The sequence below is a fragment of the Panthera pardus genome, unplaced genomic scaffold, assembly GCF_024362965.1.
Source record: "Panthera pardus isolate Hobbes unplaced genomic scaffold, ASM2436296v1 HiC_scaffold_19, whole genome shotgun sequence".
In the NCBI taxonomy this organism is placed as follows: Eukaryota; Metazoa; Chordata; class Mammalia; order Carnivora; family Felidae; genus Panthera; species Panthera pardus.
Genome location: NW_026526754.1, coordinates 12771235 through 12793710, shown reverse-complemented (window position 1 = coordinate 12793710; position 22476 = coordinate 12771235). Strand labels below are relative to the sequence as shown.

The following is a 22476-nucleotide window of genomic DNA, read 5'->3' as shown; positions in this document are numbered from 1 at the left end:
ATCTGACCAAACAAGCAGACCAAAATATCAGCTAGGGTACAGAGAATGAACATCAAAATGGCAAACACATGCTTTTTAAAAATAAATGGAAGATTAAGGAAAAGATCATATAGTGGGCCGTAGAGCAGATCTAAACAAATTCTAGAGCACTGAAATATGGAATATATTCCCTGACCACAAAATAATTTAAAAAATAACATATAGAACAATCCACATGTTTGGAAATTGAGAAACACATGTAATAACCCATGAGTCAAAAAAGAAGTATTAATAATAATGAAAGGACATTTTTGAACTTAATGACAAAATATACTACATGTAAAACTTTGTACACTGCAGCTAAAGCAGCACTTAGAGGGCAACTTATAATCTTAAATGTGCATATTGGAAAATAAAGAAAACTAGAAGTTAATGCATCCATCTTAGAAGTTAGGTAAAGCACCAGTAACCCAAAAGAAGCGGAAAGAAGGAAATAATAAAAAGGTCAGAAATCAAGCAACTGAAAACAAACATACAATAAAGAGTACCAACAAAATCAAAATAATGCCTTCTTGAATATAAGATATATTGAGAAACCTCTAGAAAGACCAATCAAGAAATAGAAGCTACAACCAATATTAGAGATGAAAAAGGAACATCACATAAGAAAGTAGTAAGAGGATATTAACAATGTTATGCCAATTTTGTGAATATATGGATGAAACAGACATGCTATCGTTACTGATTCAAGAAGAAACAGAAAATCTGAGTAGTGTGATAACTCATGAAAGGAATCAAATCAGTAGCAGACAATCTTCTCACAAAGAAAACCCCAGGGCTCATTGGCTTCATCCGTGGTTCAAGGAAGACATAATTTCAATCTTTTATAGACTCTTTCACAGAGTTGAGGAAGCAGGCAAATCCCCGATTCTTTTTCTATCGCTGGCGGAACGGGAACTCAAATTGGACAAAGAATACAAGAAAGGAAAGCTGGTCCATTCTCGCTCATGACCACAGAGGCAAATCTCCAACACAAACTGTTATCCGACTAAAGCCTATCTGTTTGTAAAAAGGTAAATTAAGACCATGAGGAGCTATTAGTTTATTGGATTGGTAAACCTTTAAAAATCTGACAATGCCAAAAGTTGGTGAGCTCTCATTGCTCACTGGAGATTCTCTCCTGACTGGCAATTAAAGGCAAGCACACCCTGTGACCCAGTGATTCTACTCCTGGGTGTACACTGGGGAGAAACACACCGTGTACATCAGGAAGGCACTTGCACAGTGAGGTCCAGGGCAGCATATTTCATGATAGCCAAACACTGAAGCCAACACAGATGTCTGGCCTCAGTAGAATGGTTATCTAAATTGTGGTATAGTCGTATGATGGAATATTCTACAGTGGTGAGGATGGATGGACCTCAGCTGCATGCATCAATGTGATGATCGTCAGAATATACAATACTGAGCAAGGCATAAAACACTGAAGAATGCAATTAGTAGGATTTCTTTTGTATAAAGTTTGAAAACAGACAAACCCAAACCATATGGCTTAAAAGCAAGAAATGATTACAAAATAAGGATAGTGGGAACTTTTAGGGGTGAGGGATGATACTGTGAGTGGGGACAGAGGTTTCTGGGGGTGGTGGCAACTTTTTATTTCCTGGCCTGGGTACTGGTTATACAGATAGTTCTTTCATAGTTATTTAAGTGAACCTGTTTTAGTACATACATATATATACATATATACATACATATGTACACACACACATATATATATATATCTCCTAGTTTTCTGTGTAGATTTTATAATTCATGATGAAAAATATAAAAATAAAATAAAGGGCATGGAAGGTCTCTGAAGAACACACCAGGTTTGGGGTTCTGAAGGGGAAAGCAGAGCTAGGGTGGATGCAGGGAATAAGCAGGTGGGCTCAAGCTGGAGAAACAGAAGGGATTTTGATGGGATCTAGACAGTGAGAATTTGGAGCCATACATCAAAAAGAGTCAAAAGAAAGTTCATCTCCACAGCAGCCCAGAATTCCAGGGCACGTCTTCTCAGCAGTCACAGGTTATATGTCTTTCCTGAAGCGGGTCTGTGCACAAGCAAGCATATGAACGAGAGCGCCTGCTGTTCACTCGATACACTACTGTCCCTTGCTTCCCTCTTCACCACGTATATACTACGTTACCTTTATAATTAGCAAACACCAAAAATGTTTTCAGTTTGAACAAAGCAAACAAGTGTATAACAGAGGCAAGTGTTCATGATTAGTAAGTCCCTTTTACATGTCTGAACCAAAGGGCAGAAGGGGAGAGGACAGATCAGGAGTGTGATTGATGCACCGTCCCCTGCCTTCCCACTCCTGGGGCTGGCCCAGCTTCAGGGATGCCTCTATCACAGATATCAGGGAGCCCCTGGTAGCCAGGGTCATACCTCAGAGTTGGCAGGCACCACAAACTGGGAGGGCAGGCTGATGTCAGGGACCCTGCATTCCATGGAGAAGGTCACTGTATAGGGCAGAGGGTTCTCCACCTTGATGGAGGCTGATGTGCTCTGCCGGACGGGGCTCACCATCTCAATGGTTTTGATGACGCCTGAAGGGATGACCCTGAAACCCACCATGTAGTATAAAAACTCATTGGTCACCTCGTTTCGGAAGATCACCTGGGTTCGCGGGGAGAGGGGGAGGAAGAAAGCAGAGGAGAGGGGTTAGTGGAGGGTCTTCAGCTGTCTTGAGTTCCTTCTCTCTATTAGCATTGCCTGGGTACATACAGCATGGGTGCCAGGCTGACACGGGCACTCCCACCCTGTCTGAATCCCTACCAGCCACCCTTTCTCCTTCCTATGCCCATTGCTGCTGGAATAGACAATAATGCTAATAGTAATAATGACGGCATCTAACATTTAGTGAATGATTACTGTGTGCCAGGCACTAGAAGTACTTAGTTAAACAATTTGTAGGCAACATTATTATTCCCCTCACTGTTTGTTTGTTTTTGTTTTTTAAAGCCAAAGAAACTGAAGTTTAGCAAGGTTAAGTTATCTTGCCAAGGTCACATGTAGAGAGAAGTGTCAGAGCCAGGATTTGAACCAAGTTGATCTGACTCCAGAGCCCACACTTGTGACTCCAGTACATTGTCTCCTCACCTCTGCAGTTGATATGGTAAGCTGCTCACCTTTTTCTGCTTGTTTCCCAGGTGACTGATGATGTTGGGCATCTTCTCATGTGCTTATTGGTCATTCACACATTCCTTCTGTGAGATAGAGTCTATCGGAGTCTTTTGCCCTTTTTAATACTTTGAGTTGTTTATATTATTACTAGTATATGGTAATAGTTCTTTACGGATCTGATTTTACTTTCAACTTCTTCCTGTCTTTAGCTTTAGAGTGCTTCTGGCACCCTGTCTTTTAATTGGAGTGTTCAGTCTTTCACATTTAAAATAATTCTTTTTTTTAATGTTTATTTATTTTTGAGATAGTGTGAACAGGGGAGGGGCAGAGAGAGAGAGAAAGAGAGGATCCTTAGCAGGCTCTGTGCTGACAGCAGCAAGCCCGATGCAGGGCTGGAACTCAAACTGTGAGATCATGCCTGAGTCGAAGTTGGATGCTCAACTGACCAAACCACCCAGGTGCCCTAAAATAATTCTTTCTATGTTTAGGTTGAAGTCTGCCTTCATGTTGGTTATTTTCCATTTGTCTTATTTATTTATTTACTTACTTATTTTGTTTCTCTGTTATTCCTTTCCTGTTTCCTTTTGGCTCGACATGCAATCTTTTGTAATGTATTTTATTTCCTCTACTGGCTTCTTAGCTATATTTTTTAATTATAGATTTTTAGTGGTTGTTCTACAGCTGACAATATGAATTTTTAACTTGTGAAATTTATTTTGAGTAGTATTTTATCACTTCCCACTTTATAACTGACCCTTCATGCTCCTTATGCACACTTCCAATTTGGCAAATGCGCTAACCTTACTAAAGTATAATTTTATCGACCTAACCACTCTATCTTCTGTGCTTTTGTTGTCATATCTTTTACTTCTACACACATAAGAACACCCACCTAACAGTGTTATCATATTTGCTATAAACTGTCAGTTGTCGTTTTTAGAAAGTTCTTAGAAGCTGTGTGTGTGTGTGTGTGTGTGTGTGTGTGTGTACTTATTTACCATTTTTAGATTTTTAGGGCTCTCTTTCCTTCCATTAGACCCAAATTGCTAACTGGTATAATTTTTCTTCAGGCCAAAGAATACCTATCAATGTGTTGTTTTCTAATGCAAGTCTGCTGGCAGTGAATTCTCTCATGTTTTCTCTGAAAATATCTCCATTTTAAAGGATGTTTTCAGTGAATAAAGATTCTAGGTTGATAGAACTTAGCATTTTGCAGATGGCTTCCATTATAACTGAAGAGAAGTCAGAAGTCTTTTTACTGTTTTCCCCTATTTTAGATCTTTTGTATCTGGTTGTCTTAAGCTTTTCTCTTTTTGGTATTCAGCAGTTTTACTATGACGTACACAGACATGGTTTTCTTGTATCTCATGGTTTTCTTTGTATTTCTCCTGCTTGAGGTTTGCCAAGTTTCTTGGATCTGTAATGTTTTTTAATCAAATCAGAGAAATTTCAGCAATTTTTTTTTCAAATAGTTTTCTGCTCCATACTCACTTTCTTCTCTTCTAGGACTCACATTACCTATGAATTAAAAATTTTTATACTTTCCCACAGGTTCCTGAAGCTCTGGTTCTTTTTATTCAATCTTTTTTCTCTTTATCATTCAGATTAGAAATGTTCTATTGATTTGTTTCAAGTTCACTGAATCTTCACATCTCCAATCTGCTGTTAAGCACATCCAGTGAAATTTTCATTTCAGTTTATTGTAGTTTTCTATTCTCAAATATCTGTTCAGCTCCTTTTTTTAAAATATAGTTTCCATTTCTTTGCTGAGATTCCTTATCTGTCTAATTATTTGAAATATTTTCTTTTATTTCTGATCATGTTTATAAAAGCTGCTTTGAAGTCTTTGTCTGCTAAATGCAATATCTGGCCCATTTTGGAGTCCGTTTTCATTGCCTGTATTTTTCTTGACTATTGGTTACATTCCTCTCCTTCCTTACAAGTCTAGTAATTTTTGTTTATGTACTGGACATTGTTGATAATCATTGTAGAGATTCTGGATTCTGTTACCTTCCATGTGAGAGTGTTGATTTTATTCTAGGAGGCAGTTCAATTATCGACTGATAAGCTTGTGTAGGTTTGGTTTTATGCTTTGTTAGAGCAGACCTATAGAAAGCTCAAGGTGTTTTTCGAGACCTTCCAACTTGGTAGGATTCAGTCTCCAAATTTTGTCTTTCCTACAGATCTTGTTGTGGCTTAGTTTTAGGCTTTCTAAGGGCCTAAAAGGACTTATTATAAGGGCATGGTCCTTTCTTTGGGCCTTTCTGATATTTCAACTGGGTTCCTAGGATGCTAATGAGATGTTAATGTAATCTCTCCACTCTGGCTGAGCCAAACCTCCAATGTTCCCTGGGCACTGATCAACGTATCTTTGTTCCTTTATCAATCTCTTTTAGAAGCTGCTCTCTGATAAATCTCATGTAGTCTCACCTTGTGCATGTGCAGTACAACTGTCAGCCAAAGACTTTGAAGGGAATTCCCACACACACTTTTGTCTCCCTTCCCCCTGACATCCTGCCACTCGATGCATTGCCCCACTCCTACCTTTTAGAGACCAGCTATTTCAACTGCACCAAATTTTAATTTCTGTATCGTCAGCTCACTGGGGCTGTTGTGCTTTGCTTAGATTCTAGCTCACTGCATTGCAGTCAAGAAATTGTCCCTTGGCAGAGAGCCAGGATAATTGTGGAGATTCATCTCATTAGCTTTTCTTCTCTTTGAGGGATTGCGGTATTGTGCTACTGTTGTCCAATGCCTGAGAAGGGTTGCCTCAGATATTTTGTTCAGTTTTATGGTTGTTTATGGCGGCAGTAGTAGTTACTCCATCGTCGTCAGAAGCGCTTTTGACTTTTTAAAAAAAACTTTTGTATTGTTAATTTGAATACTTATCATTATTTTTTAAATGTTTACTTACTTTTTTGGGGGGGAGGTGCAGAGAGAGAGGGAGACATAGAATCCAAAGCAGGTTCCAGGCTGTCAGCACAGAGCCCAATGTGGGGCTTGAACTCACAGATTGCGAAATCATGACCTGAGCCAAAGTCGGATGCCTAAGTTAATGAGCCATCCAGGAGCCCTTAATACTTATTATTATAAAGAGATCTGTGATCTGAGTTCCCTGTTATTTTTAGTTAACACTTTAAAACATATATTTACGTATATTTTTCTCTTTACAGCTACAGTTTACGGCCATCTCTATTCGTGCCCTACCTTTCTTGATGAAGAAACAAGTATCTTTCATTTCCCCATTTTCTTCCCACTAAATGAGAAAAAAATTTCCTTGCATTATTTTATTTCTCCCCTTGCTATTTCCTATATTGAGGTCATATGAAATATTCACTTCAGATTGCTTTTCAGCAATTATTTGAAATTACCTATCAATAGAATTTTGAGTCTTTGTTCATTATAACCTTTTGTTTTCTTCTTGAATTCATTTACTTATTTTTAAAATTTTGCTAATTTAAAAACTTATTATTTTGTGGTGCTTCTTTCAAACAGGGATTATATATATGGGTAGGTTATTTTGAGTCCTTGCAAGTTTAAAAATGTCTTTATTTTGCCCTTGTAATAGTTTTGTTTGGAAAAGGTTCTAGATTGAAAACACTCTAAATTGTATGAACAGCTTACTCCATTGCTTCTTGTATTCAGTGTTGCCATGAGAAACCTGATGTTATTGTGATTATTTCCTTTTACTTTCTTTAGAATCATTTAGGATTTTCTTTTTTATCCCAGTTTTCTACAATTTTGGTCTCACCTATTTAGATATGAGTCTTTTTTCATTCACCCTATTTGGAAAGTTGGTGGGTCCCTTCAATTAGAAGACTCAGTCTTTCTCAAACAGTTCTGGAAGTTTTTTTTAATGTTTATTTATTTTTGAGGCAGAGAGAGAGAGCTAGGGAGGGGCAGAGAGAGAAGGAGACACAGAATCCAAAGCAGGCTCCAGGCTCTGAGCTGTCAGCACAGAGTCCAATGAGGGTCTAGAACTCATGAAGCACGAGATCATGACCTGAGCCAAAGTCGGACGCTTAACCGACTGAGCCACCCTGATGCCCCTGGAAGTTTTTCTTCAATTATTTTGAAGAGTATTTTCTTCCTTCTATTATCTTGCTTTCCTGTTTTGGGAGCTCTTAGTAGATAGATATTAGAACTTTTTGATGTATATTTTCTGTGTCATACTTCCTTTCTTTTTTTGAAACAGCTTTATTGACATGCAATTCACATACCATATAATTCACCCAATTAAAGTGTATAATTTAGTGGGTTTTAGTACATTCACAAAGTGGTGCAAATATCACCACAATCAATTTTAGAACATTTTTATCACCCCCAAAAGAAACCCTGCACCCATTACCAATCATTCCCCATTTCCTCCTAACCCATCGCCACTAATTTACTTTCTCTTTCTATAGATCCGCCTATTCTGGACATCTCATATAAATGAAATCATACAATATGCGGCCAGTTGTGACGGCTTTGTTTAGCTATCATAATTCCTTCAAGGTTCATTGATGTGTTGCATGTATTAGCACTTCATTTCCATTTCTTTTTATTGCCAAATAATATTCCATTATATTTGTCCATTTGGGTTGATGACATTTGGTTTGTTTTGTTTGGTTCTATTTTTTGGTTCTTACGAATAATGCTGCTATGAACATTTATGTACAGGTTCTTGTTTGGACATATATTTTAATTTACCCTGAGTATATACCTAGGAGTGAAATTGCTGAGTCACACGGTAACTCCATGTTTAACCATCTAAGGAATGCCAGACTGTTTTCCACAGCAGCTGCGCCATTTGCACTCCCACCAGCAATGTATGAGGGATCCAACTTCTCCACACCCTCTTCAGCACTTATTGTTTCCTTCCACTCTTGCCATTTCTTTGTGCTCATGTGCTAAATCAGCTCTATCTTCTAACTTACTAGTAATCTCTTCCTCAGAGTTCGTTATACTATTCAGCCTTCCTCTAAGGTTTTCCATTAAAAATATTCAATTTTTTAATTTTTAGGGTCTCTGATTGTCTTCCACAATAGCCTGTTCTTTTTCATGGGTATGATTATCTTCCTTTATTCCTTTGAGGGTATTAATAATGTTCACTAAAAATATTCTGTTTGCTTTAATGACTCTTTTATCTTAGGGGTTCCCCTTTGTTGAGCTGGTGTTTCCATTTATGGTGGCTTTTTTTTTTTCTTCAGATGTTTTATGATACTTTGATTCTAAGGTTCTCTGTTAGTCTGTGAATGCGATCTGAGTGGAGCAGTCTACCTCAGTGATTTTAGGAGAGGGGATGACATCCCACTGTGTGAGTTTTGCCAATATCTCTTCTGGAGGTAGGAGATGGGTTCCTAGGTTCTTTCTTTTTTCACTTTAAAATCTCCCTAGCTGATTCCTTCCTTCATCATAGCTTCTGATACTGTCTGTAAATGAGTAATTTCCATATGTTATCTTCAGCCCTAATCTCTCCTGTGAGCTACTGACCCATATACACTCCTTTTCTTCAAAGCATGTATCTCATTTTGTAATTATACATTCATAGTACCATTATTTGGTTAATGCCCTTCTCCTTTCACTGGACAGTGCATTTGATGAAAACGGGGACTGCGTCTATTTTTGATCATTGCTGTGTTGCCAGCACTTAGTTTAGAGTGTGGCATATATGCTTATAGGTACTTGCTGAGCTAATGAATGAATGAGGAGAAACAGCTCATGTGTGAACGACCCTGTGGTGTCTTGGAGCAAATGGCTCTGAGTTGAATCCTGGCTCTGACATTACTAGCTATATGTACTAAATGTTCAATACAATGCTGGCCACTATAATCACTCAGGAAAGGGGACCTTTTCTTATTATTGTGGTCTGGTGGCCCAGTGCCACCACACTGCTGGCCCAGTGTTACTGCTTAAGGATTTTCACGATTCTGTTGCCTTGAAGGCTTGTTGTGGGTCTACATGATGGATGGATGGCCCTGCCATCTGGCTTCATCTTCAAGAGGCTGGGAATCCTGAAAGCTTTGTCAGGTCTCTAACTGGTTAGCCCAGCAGGATAAGGATGGGCTGGCTGTGGGAGGACATCTTCACTCCCTAACACCAGGATTATTAACCTTGGGGCAAACCTCCAGAGTTCCAGGGAAATGTCTTTAACACGTGGATACCTTTGCACTGTAGAGTCCCTCCTTGTGGGAAAAGAAGTTCAGCCTGTAATCTTTCTTGGAGCCAGACAGTACATCAATGTAATCAAGGCCTTTTAAGGTGACACTTAGATCTGGCCTCTCTGGTTTCACCATTTCCACGATGACCCGGAATCTGGGGGAGCACAGGAACACATGAAGAGAGGATAGAGAAAATGAAACCATTTGCCCAAGGAAAAGAAGGAAAGGTGCTATCTCTACTCTTGATTTTATGATAAGCACGTGGGTCCAGGGTTCTGGTCCTTTGTCTCTAACAATAACAATAACTACCATTTATTGACGACACCTGTGATGTGCCAGCTACTGAGTCAGTGCTCCAAATGTGTTAGAGGCATTTAATCCTCACAGTGTCTGTAGGAGACACATATAATTATCACCCCCATTTTACTAATGAGGAAATAGAGGCCAAGAGAAGTAAACATGTTCAGGTCACATGACTAGTTATTGGTACAACTAGGATTCAAACTTAGGTCTGAGCCCTTATCCACTATGCTAACTGGTGGCCTTCAGTAAGTAAGCTTCTTCTCCCAGGCTTTGGCTCCTTCTCTGTAAAAGAAGGGGACCAGGCTGGTTGTCAATTCCTCTAGCCCTTGTATTCTACTCTACTCCCACTGCAAATAAGATCCAAGGGACATCCTTCTCTGGCCAGTGGCTTAGGTGATAAGACAGAGAACTCAAGAATAACCATCATGATTATCATTTTGATAATAATAATAACATCTAACATTTATTTGAGCACTTATTTTACGTCAGGCACTGTTCTAGGAGACTTAAGTTATCAGTTATTCATAGATAGCACTGACTGTCTGGAAGCTTAGAGTTCAGACAATGCTTGGTTACATCAGGGAACTTTGCCTCTGATTCTTTTAGCCCCTCAATGTCTCTAGAGGCCCTGACCATGGGAAGGGCCAGGCTAGACAGTAGAAGTCCTCCCTCCATCTCCTCCATCCCAACCCCTAGCCCCACTCTCTCACCTCTGGGGCTTATTAAGCCAGTTGGTTATTGGCAGGAGTTCAACATAGGGTGTCTTACATGGTACTTCACGGTAGATACTGGCCACGGCTTTGGGAAGCTCAGAAGTCCCATGCAGCATATACAGCCAGCCAGTCCCATCTGGGAGGGGGAAGAAGAGGGTGCCCTAAGGAGAAGAAGAAACGTGGTCAAAATGGCACAGAAGGTCCTTTATTAGGTACCTCTTAGGCGTGGTAGTGACACAGGATTAATAGAGGCCTTTGCATAAGCATAACTCTTGAAATAACCTTGGTAGTATGTTTTAAGAGTCATAAAAATGTTCATATGTATTTGAACCAGAAACTCTACCCCAGGCAACTTAAAAGTCTCATGCTCTATCGATAAAGCTAGCTGGGTCACCTTTCCCCAGCGAACTTAATCCCTTCGGAGGAAAAAGCTACACACACACACACACACACACACACACACACACACGCACGCATTAGAACCATTTATAATAATGATGAAAATCTGGTAGTAATAACTTTAATATTCGACAACTGAGGAGTATTACATAAATTATGGAACTTTCATTCCATGAAATATTAGGCCATCATTAAACATGATTACATCACAAAGACTAGTTAAACAGAAAAATGTTCATGATCTAATGTAAAGTAAAAATAAACTGAGTGCAAAATTAGGTATTCTATGATGGCAACTATGACTGTATCTGAATAAGGACTGGTAGTAAAGATAGGAGAAAACAGTTCTTGGGGTGACTGGCTGATTCAGTCGGTAGAGCATCTGATTCTTGATTGCGGGGTTGTGAGTTCAACCGTACCCTGGGTGTAGAGATTACTTAAAAAGAAAGTAAAGCTTAGAGGCACCTGAGTGGCTTAGTTGGTTAAGTGTCCAACTTTTGATTTTGGCTCAGCTCATGCTCTCATGGTTCGTGAGATTGAGCCCCACGTCCAGCTCTGCACTGACAGGGTGGAGCCTGCTTGCAATTCTGTCTCTCTCTCTGCCCCTCCCCTACTCTCTCTCTTTCAAAATAAATAAATAAAGTTAAAAAAAATACAGCTTAGAAGAAAAAATTCTCTTTCTTTAGGGTGGAAGATTATGGCTTCTTTTCTTTTTAAAATTTTGTTACAGTGGCGGTGATGCTATTTGTACAATTAAGCTAAATATTAATTACTTGATGCTTAGTCCAGGACTCTGTTCAGAACTGAGCCCCTTGTTCCAAGAAAATCCCCTGTACATGAAAAAATACAGGCAACAAGGGAAGTTTTGGTCTCCATAATCTGCATTATTCCCCATTGTTCCAACATCATTCGTGGGATTCTCCTCACCCCTCTTGCATGACTCCTCCCTCCAACCCCACAGGAAAATCAATGGGGGCGGTGGGGGGGAGCCTCAGCCTACCTGATGTTTGCGGTTCTCCAAGTTCATGGTGCGGGGTCTGTAGGTAATCTCATAGGGCTTGTTTTGCTGATGGGGCTCCAGGGTGATGAACTCTGGCCCCTCCCAGTGCTCACCCTCAAAGATGGGGTGGAGGTTCCAGGTCTGGTTGGTGCGGTTTGAAAGCATGATGGTCTGCGTGTGCTTGGAGCGTACCTGGCAGGTGAAATTTACCACCTGGAAGAAAACAGACATCTGAAGTAGGTAGTGAAATTTACAAATGAGGAATTCAAGGAAAGGTTTAGGCTGGCATCCATATTTGGGAGTATAGCAATGTTTTTTTTTAAAGGCCAAGAAACTGGATGAGATTATCAAGAAGTTAAGTGTTTTTAGATAAAAGAAGAAATTTAAGAATCAACTCCTGACTGACACACTCCAGTGTTAAAAAAAATCAGAAGAGGAGATGAGAAAGAGCATCTAATAAGGTAGGAGGAAACCCAGGAGAGGGTGGCATCCTAGGGACCATGTGAAGTGTTTGAAGCATCTTCCTTCAAGGGACTTGTTCAAGGTATCAAATACCATCAACAGGTCAACAGTTGAGAACTGACCACTGAATTCAGCAGTGTGGACGGTGTGGCACTGTTGGTAAAAAGAGTCAAATAGATCAGTGGACAAGGACAGCATTCAGCAATAGACACCTGCACGTATGTGGTTAAATGAGTTTTGACCAAGGTGCAGAGGCATTTCAGTGGAGAAAGGATAATCTTCAACAAATGGTGCTAGAACAACTGAATATCCACATACAAATGATAAAATAAAATGAATTTTGATCCATAGCTGATGCTACATACAAAAATTAACTCTAAACAGATTAAGATCTAAATGTAAAATTTGTGCCCTGAATATATGAAGAGCTCTCAAAACTCAATAATAAGAAAACAAACATCCCAATTAAATATGGACAGAGAATTCAAACGGATACTTCAACAAAGATGATATATGGATGGCAAACAAATACCTGAAAAGATTCTCAATGTCATCAGTCATTAGGGAACCACAAATTAAAAGCCACAATGAGATACCACCTTATATTTATTAGAATGGCTAAAATTAAAACAACAGGTGGTAACAAGTGTGGGCAAAATGAGATGCAAGTGGAAATAACACAACCACTTTGGAAAAGAGTTTAGTAGGTTCTTTTAAAAGTAAATATATGCCTGCTTTGTGCCCCAGCCATCTGGGTATTTACCCAAGAAAATGGAAGCATATTTTCTTGCCAAGATTTGTACATACATGTTCATAGCACACTGGGTGATTCCATTTACATAAGATTCTTGAAATAACAAAATTATAGAGATGGAGATCAGGTGTCATTTTTACCATAAGTGATTTTTTACCGTAAGTGGAATGGAGTCTACTGTTAGGTTTCTAGGGACAAGGCTAGCAGAAGGTTAACTCAAGCCCACAACCTGACTCCCAACTTTTTTTTTTTTTTTTTTATGAGAGAGAAGGGGAAAGTGTTTACCCTTTACTTACAGTGCTTGTAACAAAATTTGATCTAGCCAAATATGTCAGGGCAACCTTCCTTGAGAATGTAATGCTTGAGTTGACAGCTGAAGAATGAATAGGAATTAATTAAATGAAGAGGGGAAATGAATATTGCAGCAGTGGGGAATAGGATATGCAAAGGCCCTGTGGTGGGAGGGAGCAGGTCTGAATGTTTGACGTTGGCACAGAGGACTGTTTGAACAGAGTCACTTGTTTCTAGAAGGTCCAGCTGAATTCAATTGTGGTGCCTACTGGGCCCACTCTTGCCATTGGCCCTTCTGTGGGCAGCAGCTACTGACCTCTCTTACTGAAGGTGGTCCTACGCAGACTCCAGATAGGGTGAGGTTCAGAGGATTGCCTCCATGGATGAAGCAGAGCAAGTTTTTATAGAGACTCTCCTTGCCCACCTCAGTGGGATGGTAGGTCACTTCAAAAGAGACCTCCATTCCTGCAGTGATGTAGCCTTCTTCTGGGCTGATGGAAAAATGGGGCTCAAATTTTTTGACATCCCATTTAAACCTTTTCCAAGACAAAAGGAGACAAGAAAGACAGTTTACTAGTATCCTGGGGGGTGCTTAATGCTGCTGAGATCAAGGGACTTTGCCTAGGCTTTTAGCTGAGAGGTTCACCCCTTTGAATACTCCCTGGGATGTGGGCACAGCAAAGGCGGATGGAGTCAAGAGCTAGGTCACTTCTGGGTAAGACAGCTTGGCTGCCTCTCAGACTTGAGCAGGGTGGGAAGTGGCCGCATCTTATCTTATATTCTGCAAGTGACTCGTCGAGGAACATGCACATGAACACGCTAACACATGTGTATCCGAGATCACACAGCCAGGAAGTGCCGGGGCTAGGACTGGAACCCTCCCAAGGCCATGGCTATAAGCACCCCCTGCATTGCCTCTCAGGTCAGATCCAGGAGGGCAGAGGCAATGCCTTCAGGTGAGAGATCCACCTGTTCTTGGGGGCACTCTTAGTCATCCCTCTGTGGGCCATCCCTCTGTGCTTCCAGCCACACCCTCGGGGCACTGTCCACACTGAGGTCTGGGTGAGGGGTGTCTGCACAGTTATGGTGGCATGCCCGAGTCGTGACTGGGCCAGGCACCTGCTAGCCAGAGGGAAGAGCCTGGAGAGGAGAGCAGTCAGAGGTATACTTGTGTTCTAATCCCGTCTTTCTCACCTCTTAGCCATATGACCTCAGGTAAATCACCTGACCTCCTTGAGCCTCACCTTCATCTGTGAAATGAGGACAATACAGTACTACCTCTCAGGGGTCTGGGGTAATTAAATGGGAGCTTATACGGTAAATCACCTGACCTCCTTGAGCCTCACCTTCATCTGTGAAATGAGGACAATATAGTACTACCTCTTAGGGGTCTGGGGTAATTAAATGGGAGCTTATACGTAAGAATGCTTAGCACTGCACTTGCACAGTGTAAGTTCTAGCTGGATGCACGATTTTGGAAAAGTAGTCTCAGTCGTCTCGTCTGTAAAACGGATCAACCATAGAATTGTTTTGGTAATAAGCAAAAGGAACCATGTAAAGGGTGTATAACATGCACCGAACTAATCTTCTCTATTGCATTAATTTTTGTAATCCTGGCAGCCGCAGTCACCCTAGCAGGGCCACGTCCACTCTTGAGGGAGGGGAGGGGCTGTGAAAGGGAGGGGAAAGAAAGAAAAAGTGGCTACACTTGTAAAACAAATATCCAGTCTGAATCCAGGGCAAATCCAGAGTCAAGAGAGCTGTGTTCGGCCCTGGGTGGGGATGCCACTCTCCTACCTTGCACCCACGTCACCCGTGTTCAACATAAGGATGCGACGCGTGGCTTGTGTCTGATACACGACTGGCCCGAAGGGGAGATGCTCCTGGTCCAGGGAGATCTCCAGGGCCTGGCAACAGCCGCTAAGGAGGAAGAGAGGACGCAGAAGCCCCATGCATTCCATGAACACCTCCTCAGAGAAGGGAGGGATGCGTTTCTTCGGGGCAAAGATGACTTCCAGCTTACAGACCTCTTTGGGCTTCAGAGTGATGTTGTAGGATGGTATTAAGGTGATGACCTGGGCAAAACAGCAATGAGACTCAGCAGCTGAGGGCAGGGGCCATCTGAGGCTTCTATTTCTGGGTCTTGCTGTTAGGGCTGCAATAGGCCAGGGGTCAAATCCCACTCTGCTCTCTCCTGACGGCTGTGTCATCTTTGCTAAGTTACTTAAACTTTCTGTGGCTTACTCTATGGTGAAGATTCACATCACCTATATAAATGTGTGGCATGTAATAGCCATTCGATAAATGTTAATTTTTCTCTCCAGCTCCTTGCAAATGACCCCTCCTCTCTGGTGCAGGAAATAGTAAGATAAGAGGAAATAGAAAACACTTAGCGCTCCCGTGTTTTTCCAAGGAGTGCTCCCTGGGTTCCCTGTACCACACTTCCCACTGTGTTCTTTAAAATGCAGATTCACAGGCCCTGCCCCATTCCAACTGAATTTTGAGAGAGCTTGGAGCTCACATCTTCAAAAGTGCCCTGAGTGACCCGTGTCTTCTAAAGCTTGAGAACTCTTGTTTAAATTCGTATGGTTTTCCCTCCCCCCGCCTCCTTTGTCCTGGTAGAAATCAACCAAAATCAGCTTTCAGGAAGCCGAAGCTCCTTCCAGGCTCATGTTTCCTGGGGTGCAGGGTGCTGTGTGGTCACCAGCAGGTGGACTGTGGCAGCAGTGGGCTGGAAACCACGCAGGGACAGCAGTCTCCGTGAGCTCTCCAAACACCACGGTGTTGGTGCCAGTACAGGTAACGCGTCACCTCAAGAGGCAAAGGTGGCTCAGCCCAACGGTCAGGGGCCCTGACCCGGCGGCACTGAGGATTTTGATTTGGATGAAGGAGGAAGCGGAAGCAAGTCTGCCCTCTGTCTTTGGCCAGCACCATGGGCCCAGGGATCAGGTGCCACTGGCTCTCTTGCTCTGGCTAGCTTCCCCAGCCCGTTTCTCTGTATTTGGCAATCCCTGGACGGTCCACAGCACCCCTGCCTACCCAATCGCACCTAGCTTTCTAAAAGCACAGACCCCCCTCAAGCACACGTAGCTCTGCCTGCCAGCACACCTCTCCCCGACCTGTCTGCCTGGAGACACCTTTCCATCCCACAAACCCAGTACAGACCTCCCACCCTATGAGGCCTCCCACAGCCCCCCATTGTCCTCTGAGCAGCCCCTCCCAATTCACACCCTGCCTCTGCAGTTTCTAGGCTGACCTGGAGTTGTTTCCATGTCAGTGACCCCCAAAGACTGTGAACTCCATCAGACCAGTCAACATTGTGTTCACCTTGCTACAGATTGAATTGTGTCCCCCACTCCACCGACTGACAATTCATATGTGAGTGGCATTTGGAGCTGAGGCCTTTAGGGGGTAATTAGGGGTAGACAAGGTCACGAGAGTGGGATCCTCATAATGGGACCGGTGCCTTTGTAAGAAGAGACACCGGAAGCTTGATCTTGCGGTCTCTCTGCCAGGTGGGTATACAGCAAGAAGGTGGTCGTCTGCAAGTGATTATTTCTGGGTGTGAGATTACGGCAAAAATGTTTTTATGTCTTTCCATATTTTTCAAGCTTCCAATGATGAGGATATAAACACTCATTAGAATCCAGATCTACCAAATCCCATCCCTTTCTCTTTCATTCTGTTGCCCTTTCGAGGTATGCAGACTCTCTAAGCCTTGGTGTCCTTATCTGTAAAATGAGAATAATAACAGTACTAGCCCTATACTGTTTTTGTGAAGATGCTCAGAGGTAGCACGGGGGAAGCTCTTAGAATGCCCTGGTGCATGGTAGATGCCCGAGAAGTGTGAGCTGTTTGTGTTGCTAGCACAGTCATCTAGTCACCCATGTCACTGGGAAGCATAAGAAGCCCACTGGGAGCCCTGGGCACCAACCTGGGGTTCCTGGAGTTCTGGAATCGAGAACAGGACTGTCTGGCTAAAAGTGAGTGGGGCGTGGCTGTTGTTCATGATGGAAACCGTTTTTTTCACAACCTGTCCTGGCAGGACAGCTCCCAACTTTACAATCCTATTGACCGGATCTAGGACTAAAATCTGTGGAACCAGAAAGAGAGGAGAGAGGGAGGGTTCATCAGTTCCTTGAAAAAAACTATTATCATACACCTATCCTGGTGAGGCAATAGTGGTTCCTGTCAGTGTCCTGCCTTCTTCATATGGGATGGGCGTTCACTCACCTGGTAAACACGTGCATACAATACCCACTAAGCAGCTTACTACGCAACTACATAATCACAACTGGATGAGGAGACATGACGGAAAAGCTCAGGGTCCTGTGAGAACATATTGCAGGGGCTGAGCTGGCTGGGGGTTCTGGGGCCACCTCCCCGGGGAAGGCATATTTACCCTGGAAGCTAAAGGAAGGGTGCCATCTAGTCTGTTTGAGTCAGGGTGGGCATGGGGTTGGAGGCCACCCGGGGGTGCAGGGGGAGACAACAGCCTGTGGCAAGGCCCTGAGTCAGAGGAGTGGCCCAGGAAGGCCTGTGCCTGGGAGAGAGGGGCACATTGAGAAGACAAGTTTGGAGGCGGTCAGGGATTGAGCTGGGACAAGTGGGAGGCCAGCGAAGCATGGAGTGACCCAATCAAACGTGTGTTTTGTGATTGCTCTGGCTTGCTGATCTGTGGGGTGGGCTGGACAGGGACAGATGAGGGCCACACAGACAAAATGGTGGAGGCAGAGGTGGAAGAGTAGACACGCTTCCAAGTCCTCATCTAAGGCACTGATCAAAATGTTGGCCTGGATAGATCAAGGTCAGGCTGGGCCTCGCCCTCAGGATGGCATGGACACACAACGAGCAGCAGCCACTTAGGCAGTTACTAAACGGCACACCCCCTGCCCTTCAACTTTCTTTATATCCAGCCCGCATGTTTCCATGGTGTCTAAAAAGGTGAGAGTCTCCAACAGCAGCCTGTGCTTCTGGAGGTCAGAGAACTCATTTAAGTCCCTTCCAGATTTCCCCCAAAGTACCTAGCACAAAATGGGTGCAAAATGAGTGAGTGACAGAAGGAACAAGTGAACGGATCAGTGATATCAGAAGAGACCCCATCTCTGGCTTGGGTACAGACAACACCAGGTGGCAATGTCTTGTCATTCCTCTAGCTTGATGGGAAGGCTGCCAGGAACACACCCCTCCCACCTTCTCAGTTGCTGAAATGTCCCATGCATTCCTGAGCATCTTGGAAGGCCTTTAGTCTTCTAAAATCTCCTATTAAAATGCAAATATACCAACCAAACAGACACCTTACATGTTTACCAGACAGTGGGGAGAAAGGGATTAGCAGCAGGACTTTCATTAGGAGCACCTACTTAGAAGAAATGCCCTCAATCAAATATAATCCTGGGATCTGCGCCTGGCTCAAGAATATCAATCAATGTGGCATTAAAGAAAGATGTTCCACAATTGAAATGTATGTCTGTGTGTATATCTAAAACGAATTGCTATTCAAAACAGATCTTGTCTATTAAACGTGGAAACAAAACATGCCCTAATGTGAGAGAAGGACATGTTTGGGATTGTGCATCTGACAGTCTCAAACTTTTCCAAGAAAAAGATGTTTCTCCAATGCCTGTGATTACTTGTACCCTATGATATAGTAAAGTTTGGTATTGAATACGGTCTATGGTTCACTCGAGTCAGATTTGACAGATCATCCTTGGGTGGGACTGGCTGGCCTCTGACAACGCAGCTTGGGGGCAGGACAGGTGGAGAGGGAAGAGTGGGAGGGGCAAAGGTGGCTGGGAGGGCAAAAAGGCATGGCTGCCATGGCTGAGGATCTCCCCAACAGTCTCGTACCTTCATCTCGGTGCCTTTCCCTTTGATTTCAATTACTTGTTGTGAGAGCCCATTGATTTCAAAGGGGATGAGTTCTCGATAATTGATACTTTCTCGAGGATAAAAGGTGATTGGAATCTCCAGTGTCTTTCCTGGCTTTATCACATCAACACGGAAGTTCACCTCGAGGTATGCAGTATTGGTGTATAGACAGTCTAAGCTAGAGAAAATCAGGAGGAAGGTATGTAAGTTAGAAGGCCCACGTATTTCCATTTTGTCTACCAAGTAAGAGGGTCTCCAGTACCAGCCTGTGCTGGAGGTCAAAAAACACATTTAAGACACCCAGAAAGACTGATTCTGTCCCCTTGTCTCTGTGAGCTGCTTTCCTGCCCTGTTGCACTGGAGCTACGGAAGAAGGGACCTCAGCAGTGATCCAGCCCATACTTTCCTGGGCATAATCAAGTTACTTACCCCAAATCACACCCTGAGATTCTGGCAGAACCTGGCCTCCAACACAAAGTCTCATGGCCCTTCGCTCAAGGTTCTTTTCACTCTATTTATCCTCTTTCTTGAAAAGGTCACACATGGCTTTGTACCCTCTTATAAGGAAGTGTTTCCTAAAGTCACTGGGTGGTGAAGCACAGAGGAGAGGAGTATGTGTTCCCGATTCAGACACAGGAGTTTGGATCCAGACTCTATCCCTAACTAGCCGTGAGAACTTAGAAGAGTTACTTAGCTCATTTGGGCCTCTGTTTCCTTATCTGTAGAACTGGGTTGTTTGGAGCATTAACAACCTCATAAAGTTGTTTTGAGCATTAAATGGAATAGAGTGACTAAGCCAGTCACTACACAGGGCACAGAGGAGACAGTCCATAAAGGTGAGCCATTCTTATTGTCACTAATTGCTCAACCACATGGGATCTTCAAAGATCATGTCTACTCTGGTCAACCTGTGCGTAGGAAGGCCCTAGGGCTCTCCATTACAATACTTTCTTGTCTGTCTTCCAGGTATTTAGAGAAGGAGTCCAGCTAGGCCAATAAAAAGAACTTAATGCCTTCACACAGGACTCAGCTTGAATTAAATCATGCAGGGAAGATTTTTAATTAGCATTTAAAATCACATGACACTCTTGTAACTCACCATTCAGGATAATAGTTATCATCACTGCAACAGTAGCAGTAGCAGCGGATAACCATAACCGAGCATTTGCTATGGTCCAGGCACTATTCTAAGTACTCTCTCTAGAGGAACTAATTTAACCCTCCTAATAGCCTTGTAGGGGAGGAGCTATTATTATCCCCCATCCCAGGAAAGGAGAGGTTAGACCATGTGCCCCAGGTCACACAGCTAGGGAAGAGTTGGGATTTGAACTTAGGCCTGTGCTTTCCAATATGGTAGCCACTAGACACATGTGACAATTCAAATTCAAATGAATTGAAACTTAAAAAATGAAAAATTCAGTCCCTTAGTTGCACCAGGCATATTTTATGTACTTACAGGTTGCCATATTGGATAGCACAGATGTGTAACAGTTCCTTCCTTTAGGAAAGAGCTTTGAGGAAACACAGGTCTCTGGAAATTCCGTTTTGATAGGTCTGGGATAAGGCCCAGAAACCTGGACTGGAACATTCTACATAGGGATGGTGCAGAGAGGCTGGATTTTAATCGAAAGACTTAGGCTCAGTATATATCTGTCATTTATTGCAAGGTAATGGCCTGAGGAAGTCACTTTTTAATTCTCCAAGCCTCGGTTTCCACCTTCATTACATCTGGCATTGCCCTCCTCACTTCAAGATTTTCAGCAGAGCAGCTCCTGGCTACCCAAGTGTCAGTATTAGTGGTAGGGAAAGCAGATGCGGGATTCATGCTCAACTGGGTTTGACTTTTCCCATAATCTTTCTTTTTTCTATTTTGGCAGGACTTCACCTATGTGGAGGCTGTAGAACCCACAAGGAGGTACAGAATCATCTGGAAGCTCTGGAAAGTCTGCTTACCTCATGGGTGTTTCTTCCTTGTTGGTGACAACCAGCATTTGTTTGTATGGGGGCATGCCAGCTTGGTAGATGAAGCAGGTCCCAAAGTTGTAGCTGGTGAAGGAGAAATGAACGGCCGGGCTCACAGCACAGCCCAAGATGCTGCATGTAAACTTTGGGCCGTGGCTGACCTGCAGGCGGAAATGCAGGTGGAGGGTGATTAGAGAGGTGTAGCAAAGGACTCCTCAGGTCCTCGGGTGAAGGAGGAGAGTGGTCAGTGCTTAAAAAAAAAATGGGTCCCAAGACACCATCTGTAGGGATTCTGATTCATAGGTTAGAAGTCTGTTGGCCTGCAAAGCAAAATGGGACAGTCTGCAGGCCAGCCTCACGCTGCCTCCTACAGCAGTGAGTCAGCCTGAAAGCAGAGCGGAGTGGCAGGGACTGCCAGTTACCACCCTGCACCTGCTTCCCAAGGCTTCCTCATTAACAGGACTCTGAGTAGTTGCCAGGGGACCTAGGTGAAAATACTCGAGGTCCTATCCTTCCTTGCCCCCAAGGGTGGTCATCGGACACAGTTCTGGTCATCAGGATGTAAACAGAAGAAGACAAGAGGATGTCCTATTTTGAATACAGAGGCAAAGTCTTGCTGGGAAAATTTGTCTGTTTACTTGTTTGTGTTTGCCTTTGGGCTCTTGCCTCGTATTTCCATTCTGAATGCAGACATGGGGTTGCAGGTGGGATGGCCACCTTGTGACCAGGAAAGGACAAGAATGAGGTCAAAGGCCCATATGTCAGGGTGAAAAGGGTGGAAAGTTAGAATATGGGTCACCTCTGAATTCTCCATACGATGATACACATGCCTGAGGGGACAGGAGCTTACTCTGCTCTTCAAAAACTTTATAATATGAAATTTCTTAAGTTGATAATTGATTTAAAACAAAATATCCACTACTCATTCTAAACATCATTAGAATAAACATAATAGTCATTGGTACAAGATTTCCTAAATGACTTTATAAATTGAAAAACAGTTTCTTATTTAAGGCTTAGGCTTTTAAAGTCTTTGCATTTGGTGACTGATTCCCTGAAAAGGAGTAAAATTGACCACCTTAAACTTTTATGCCAAGTAGAGCAGGAAGGTACTATGATGTGTGATGTTTCTTTTTGCCGCAAGACACAAATGTTCTGAAAAAGACAGTTCTGAAAAGGGATGCCACTTCTCAGGGAAGATGGCTACAAGCCTGCCCCCGAGTTCCAGGCTCAGAGTTTTACAGCTTTGCTTTTTTCTAATTGAAAAAAAAAAAACTTTTTTAGACTGTGCTATGACTTAATGTCCATCTAAATTATGGAATGGCTAGAAACCGACCTTCATTCCAATTGCTGTACCTCCTGGTTAACTGTCAGTTGCCTTCTTCTTAAGGATATGAATAAAAAGACTATGTCTTTTAACTCTG

General features: G+C 42.8%; 1 protein-coding gene across 8 annotated transcripts in view; it reads right to left on the bottom strand.

Annotated features, from left to right (window-relative positions):
* HYDIN (HYDIN axonemal central pair apparatus protein) overlaps positions 1-22476 on the bottom strand; it is a 433704-nt gene that overhangs the window by 8502 nt on the left and 402726 nt on the right. For 4 of the 8 annotated variants that reach the window (XM_053906649.1, XM_053906647.1, XM_053906652.1 and 1 more), the window contains 9 exons: positions 21044-21213; positions 19070-19268; positions 17154-17312; positions 15017-15294; positions 13536-13755; positions 11713-11925; positions 10311-10474; positions 9301-9451; positions 2417-2647 (listed from right to left, as the gene is read on the bottom strand). In XM_053906649.1, coding sequence (XP_053762624.1) covers positions 2417-2647; positions 9301-9451; positions 10311-10474; positions 11713-11925; positions 13536-13755; positions 15017-15294; positions 17154-17312; positions 19070-19268; positions 21044-21213 — 1785 coding nt within the window. Of the gene's footprint in view, positions 1-2416; positions 2648-3159; positions 3238-9300; positions 9452-10310; positions 10475-11712; positions 11926-13535; positions 13756-15016; positions 15295-17153; positions 17313-19069; positions 19269-21043; positions 21214-22476 lie in introns of those variants that run through there. The other 4 variants (XR_008423557.1, XM_053906653.1, XM_053906651.1 and 1 more) reach the window with 4 other exon arrangements.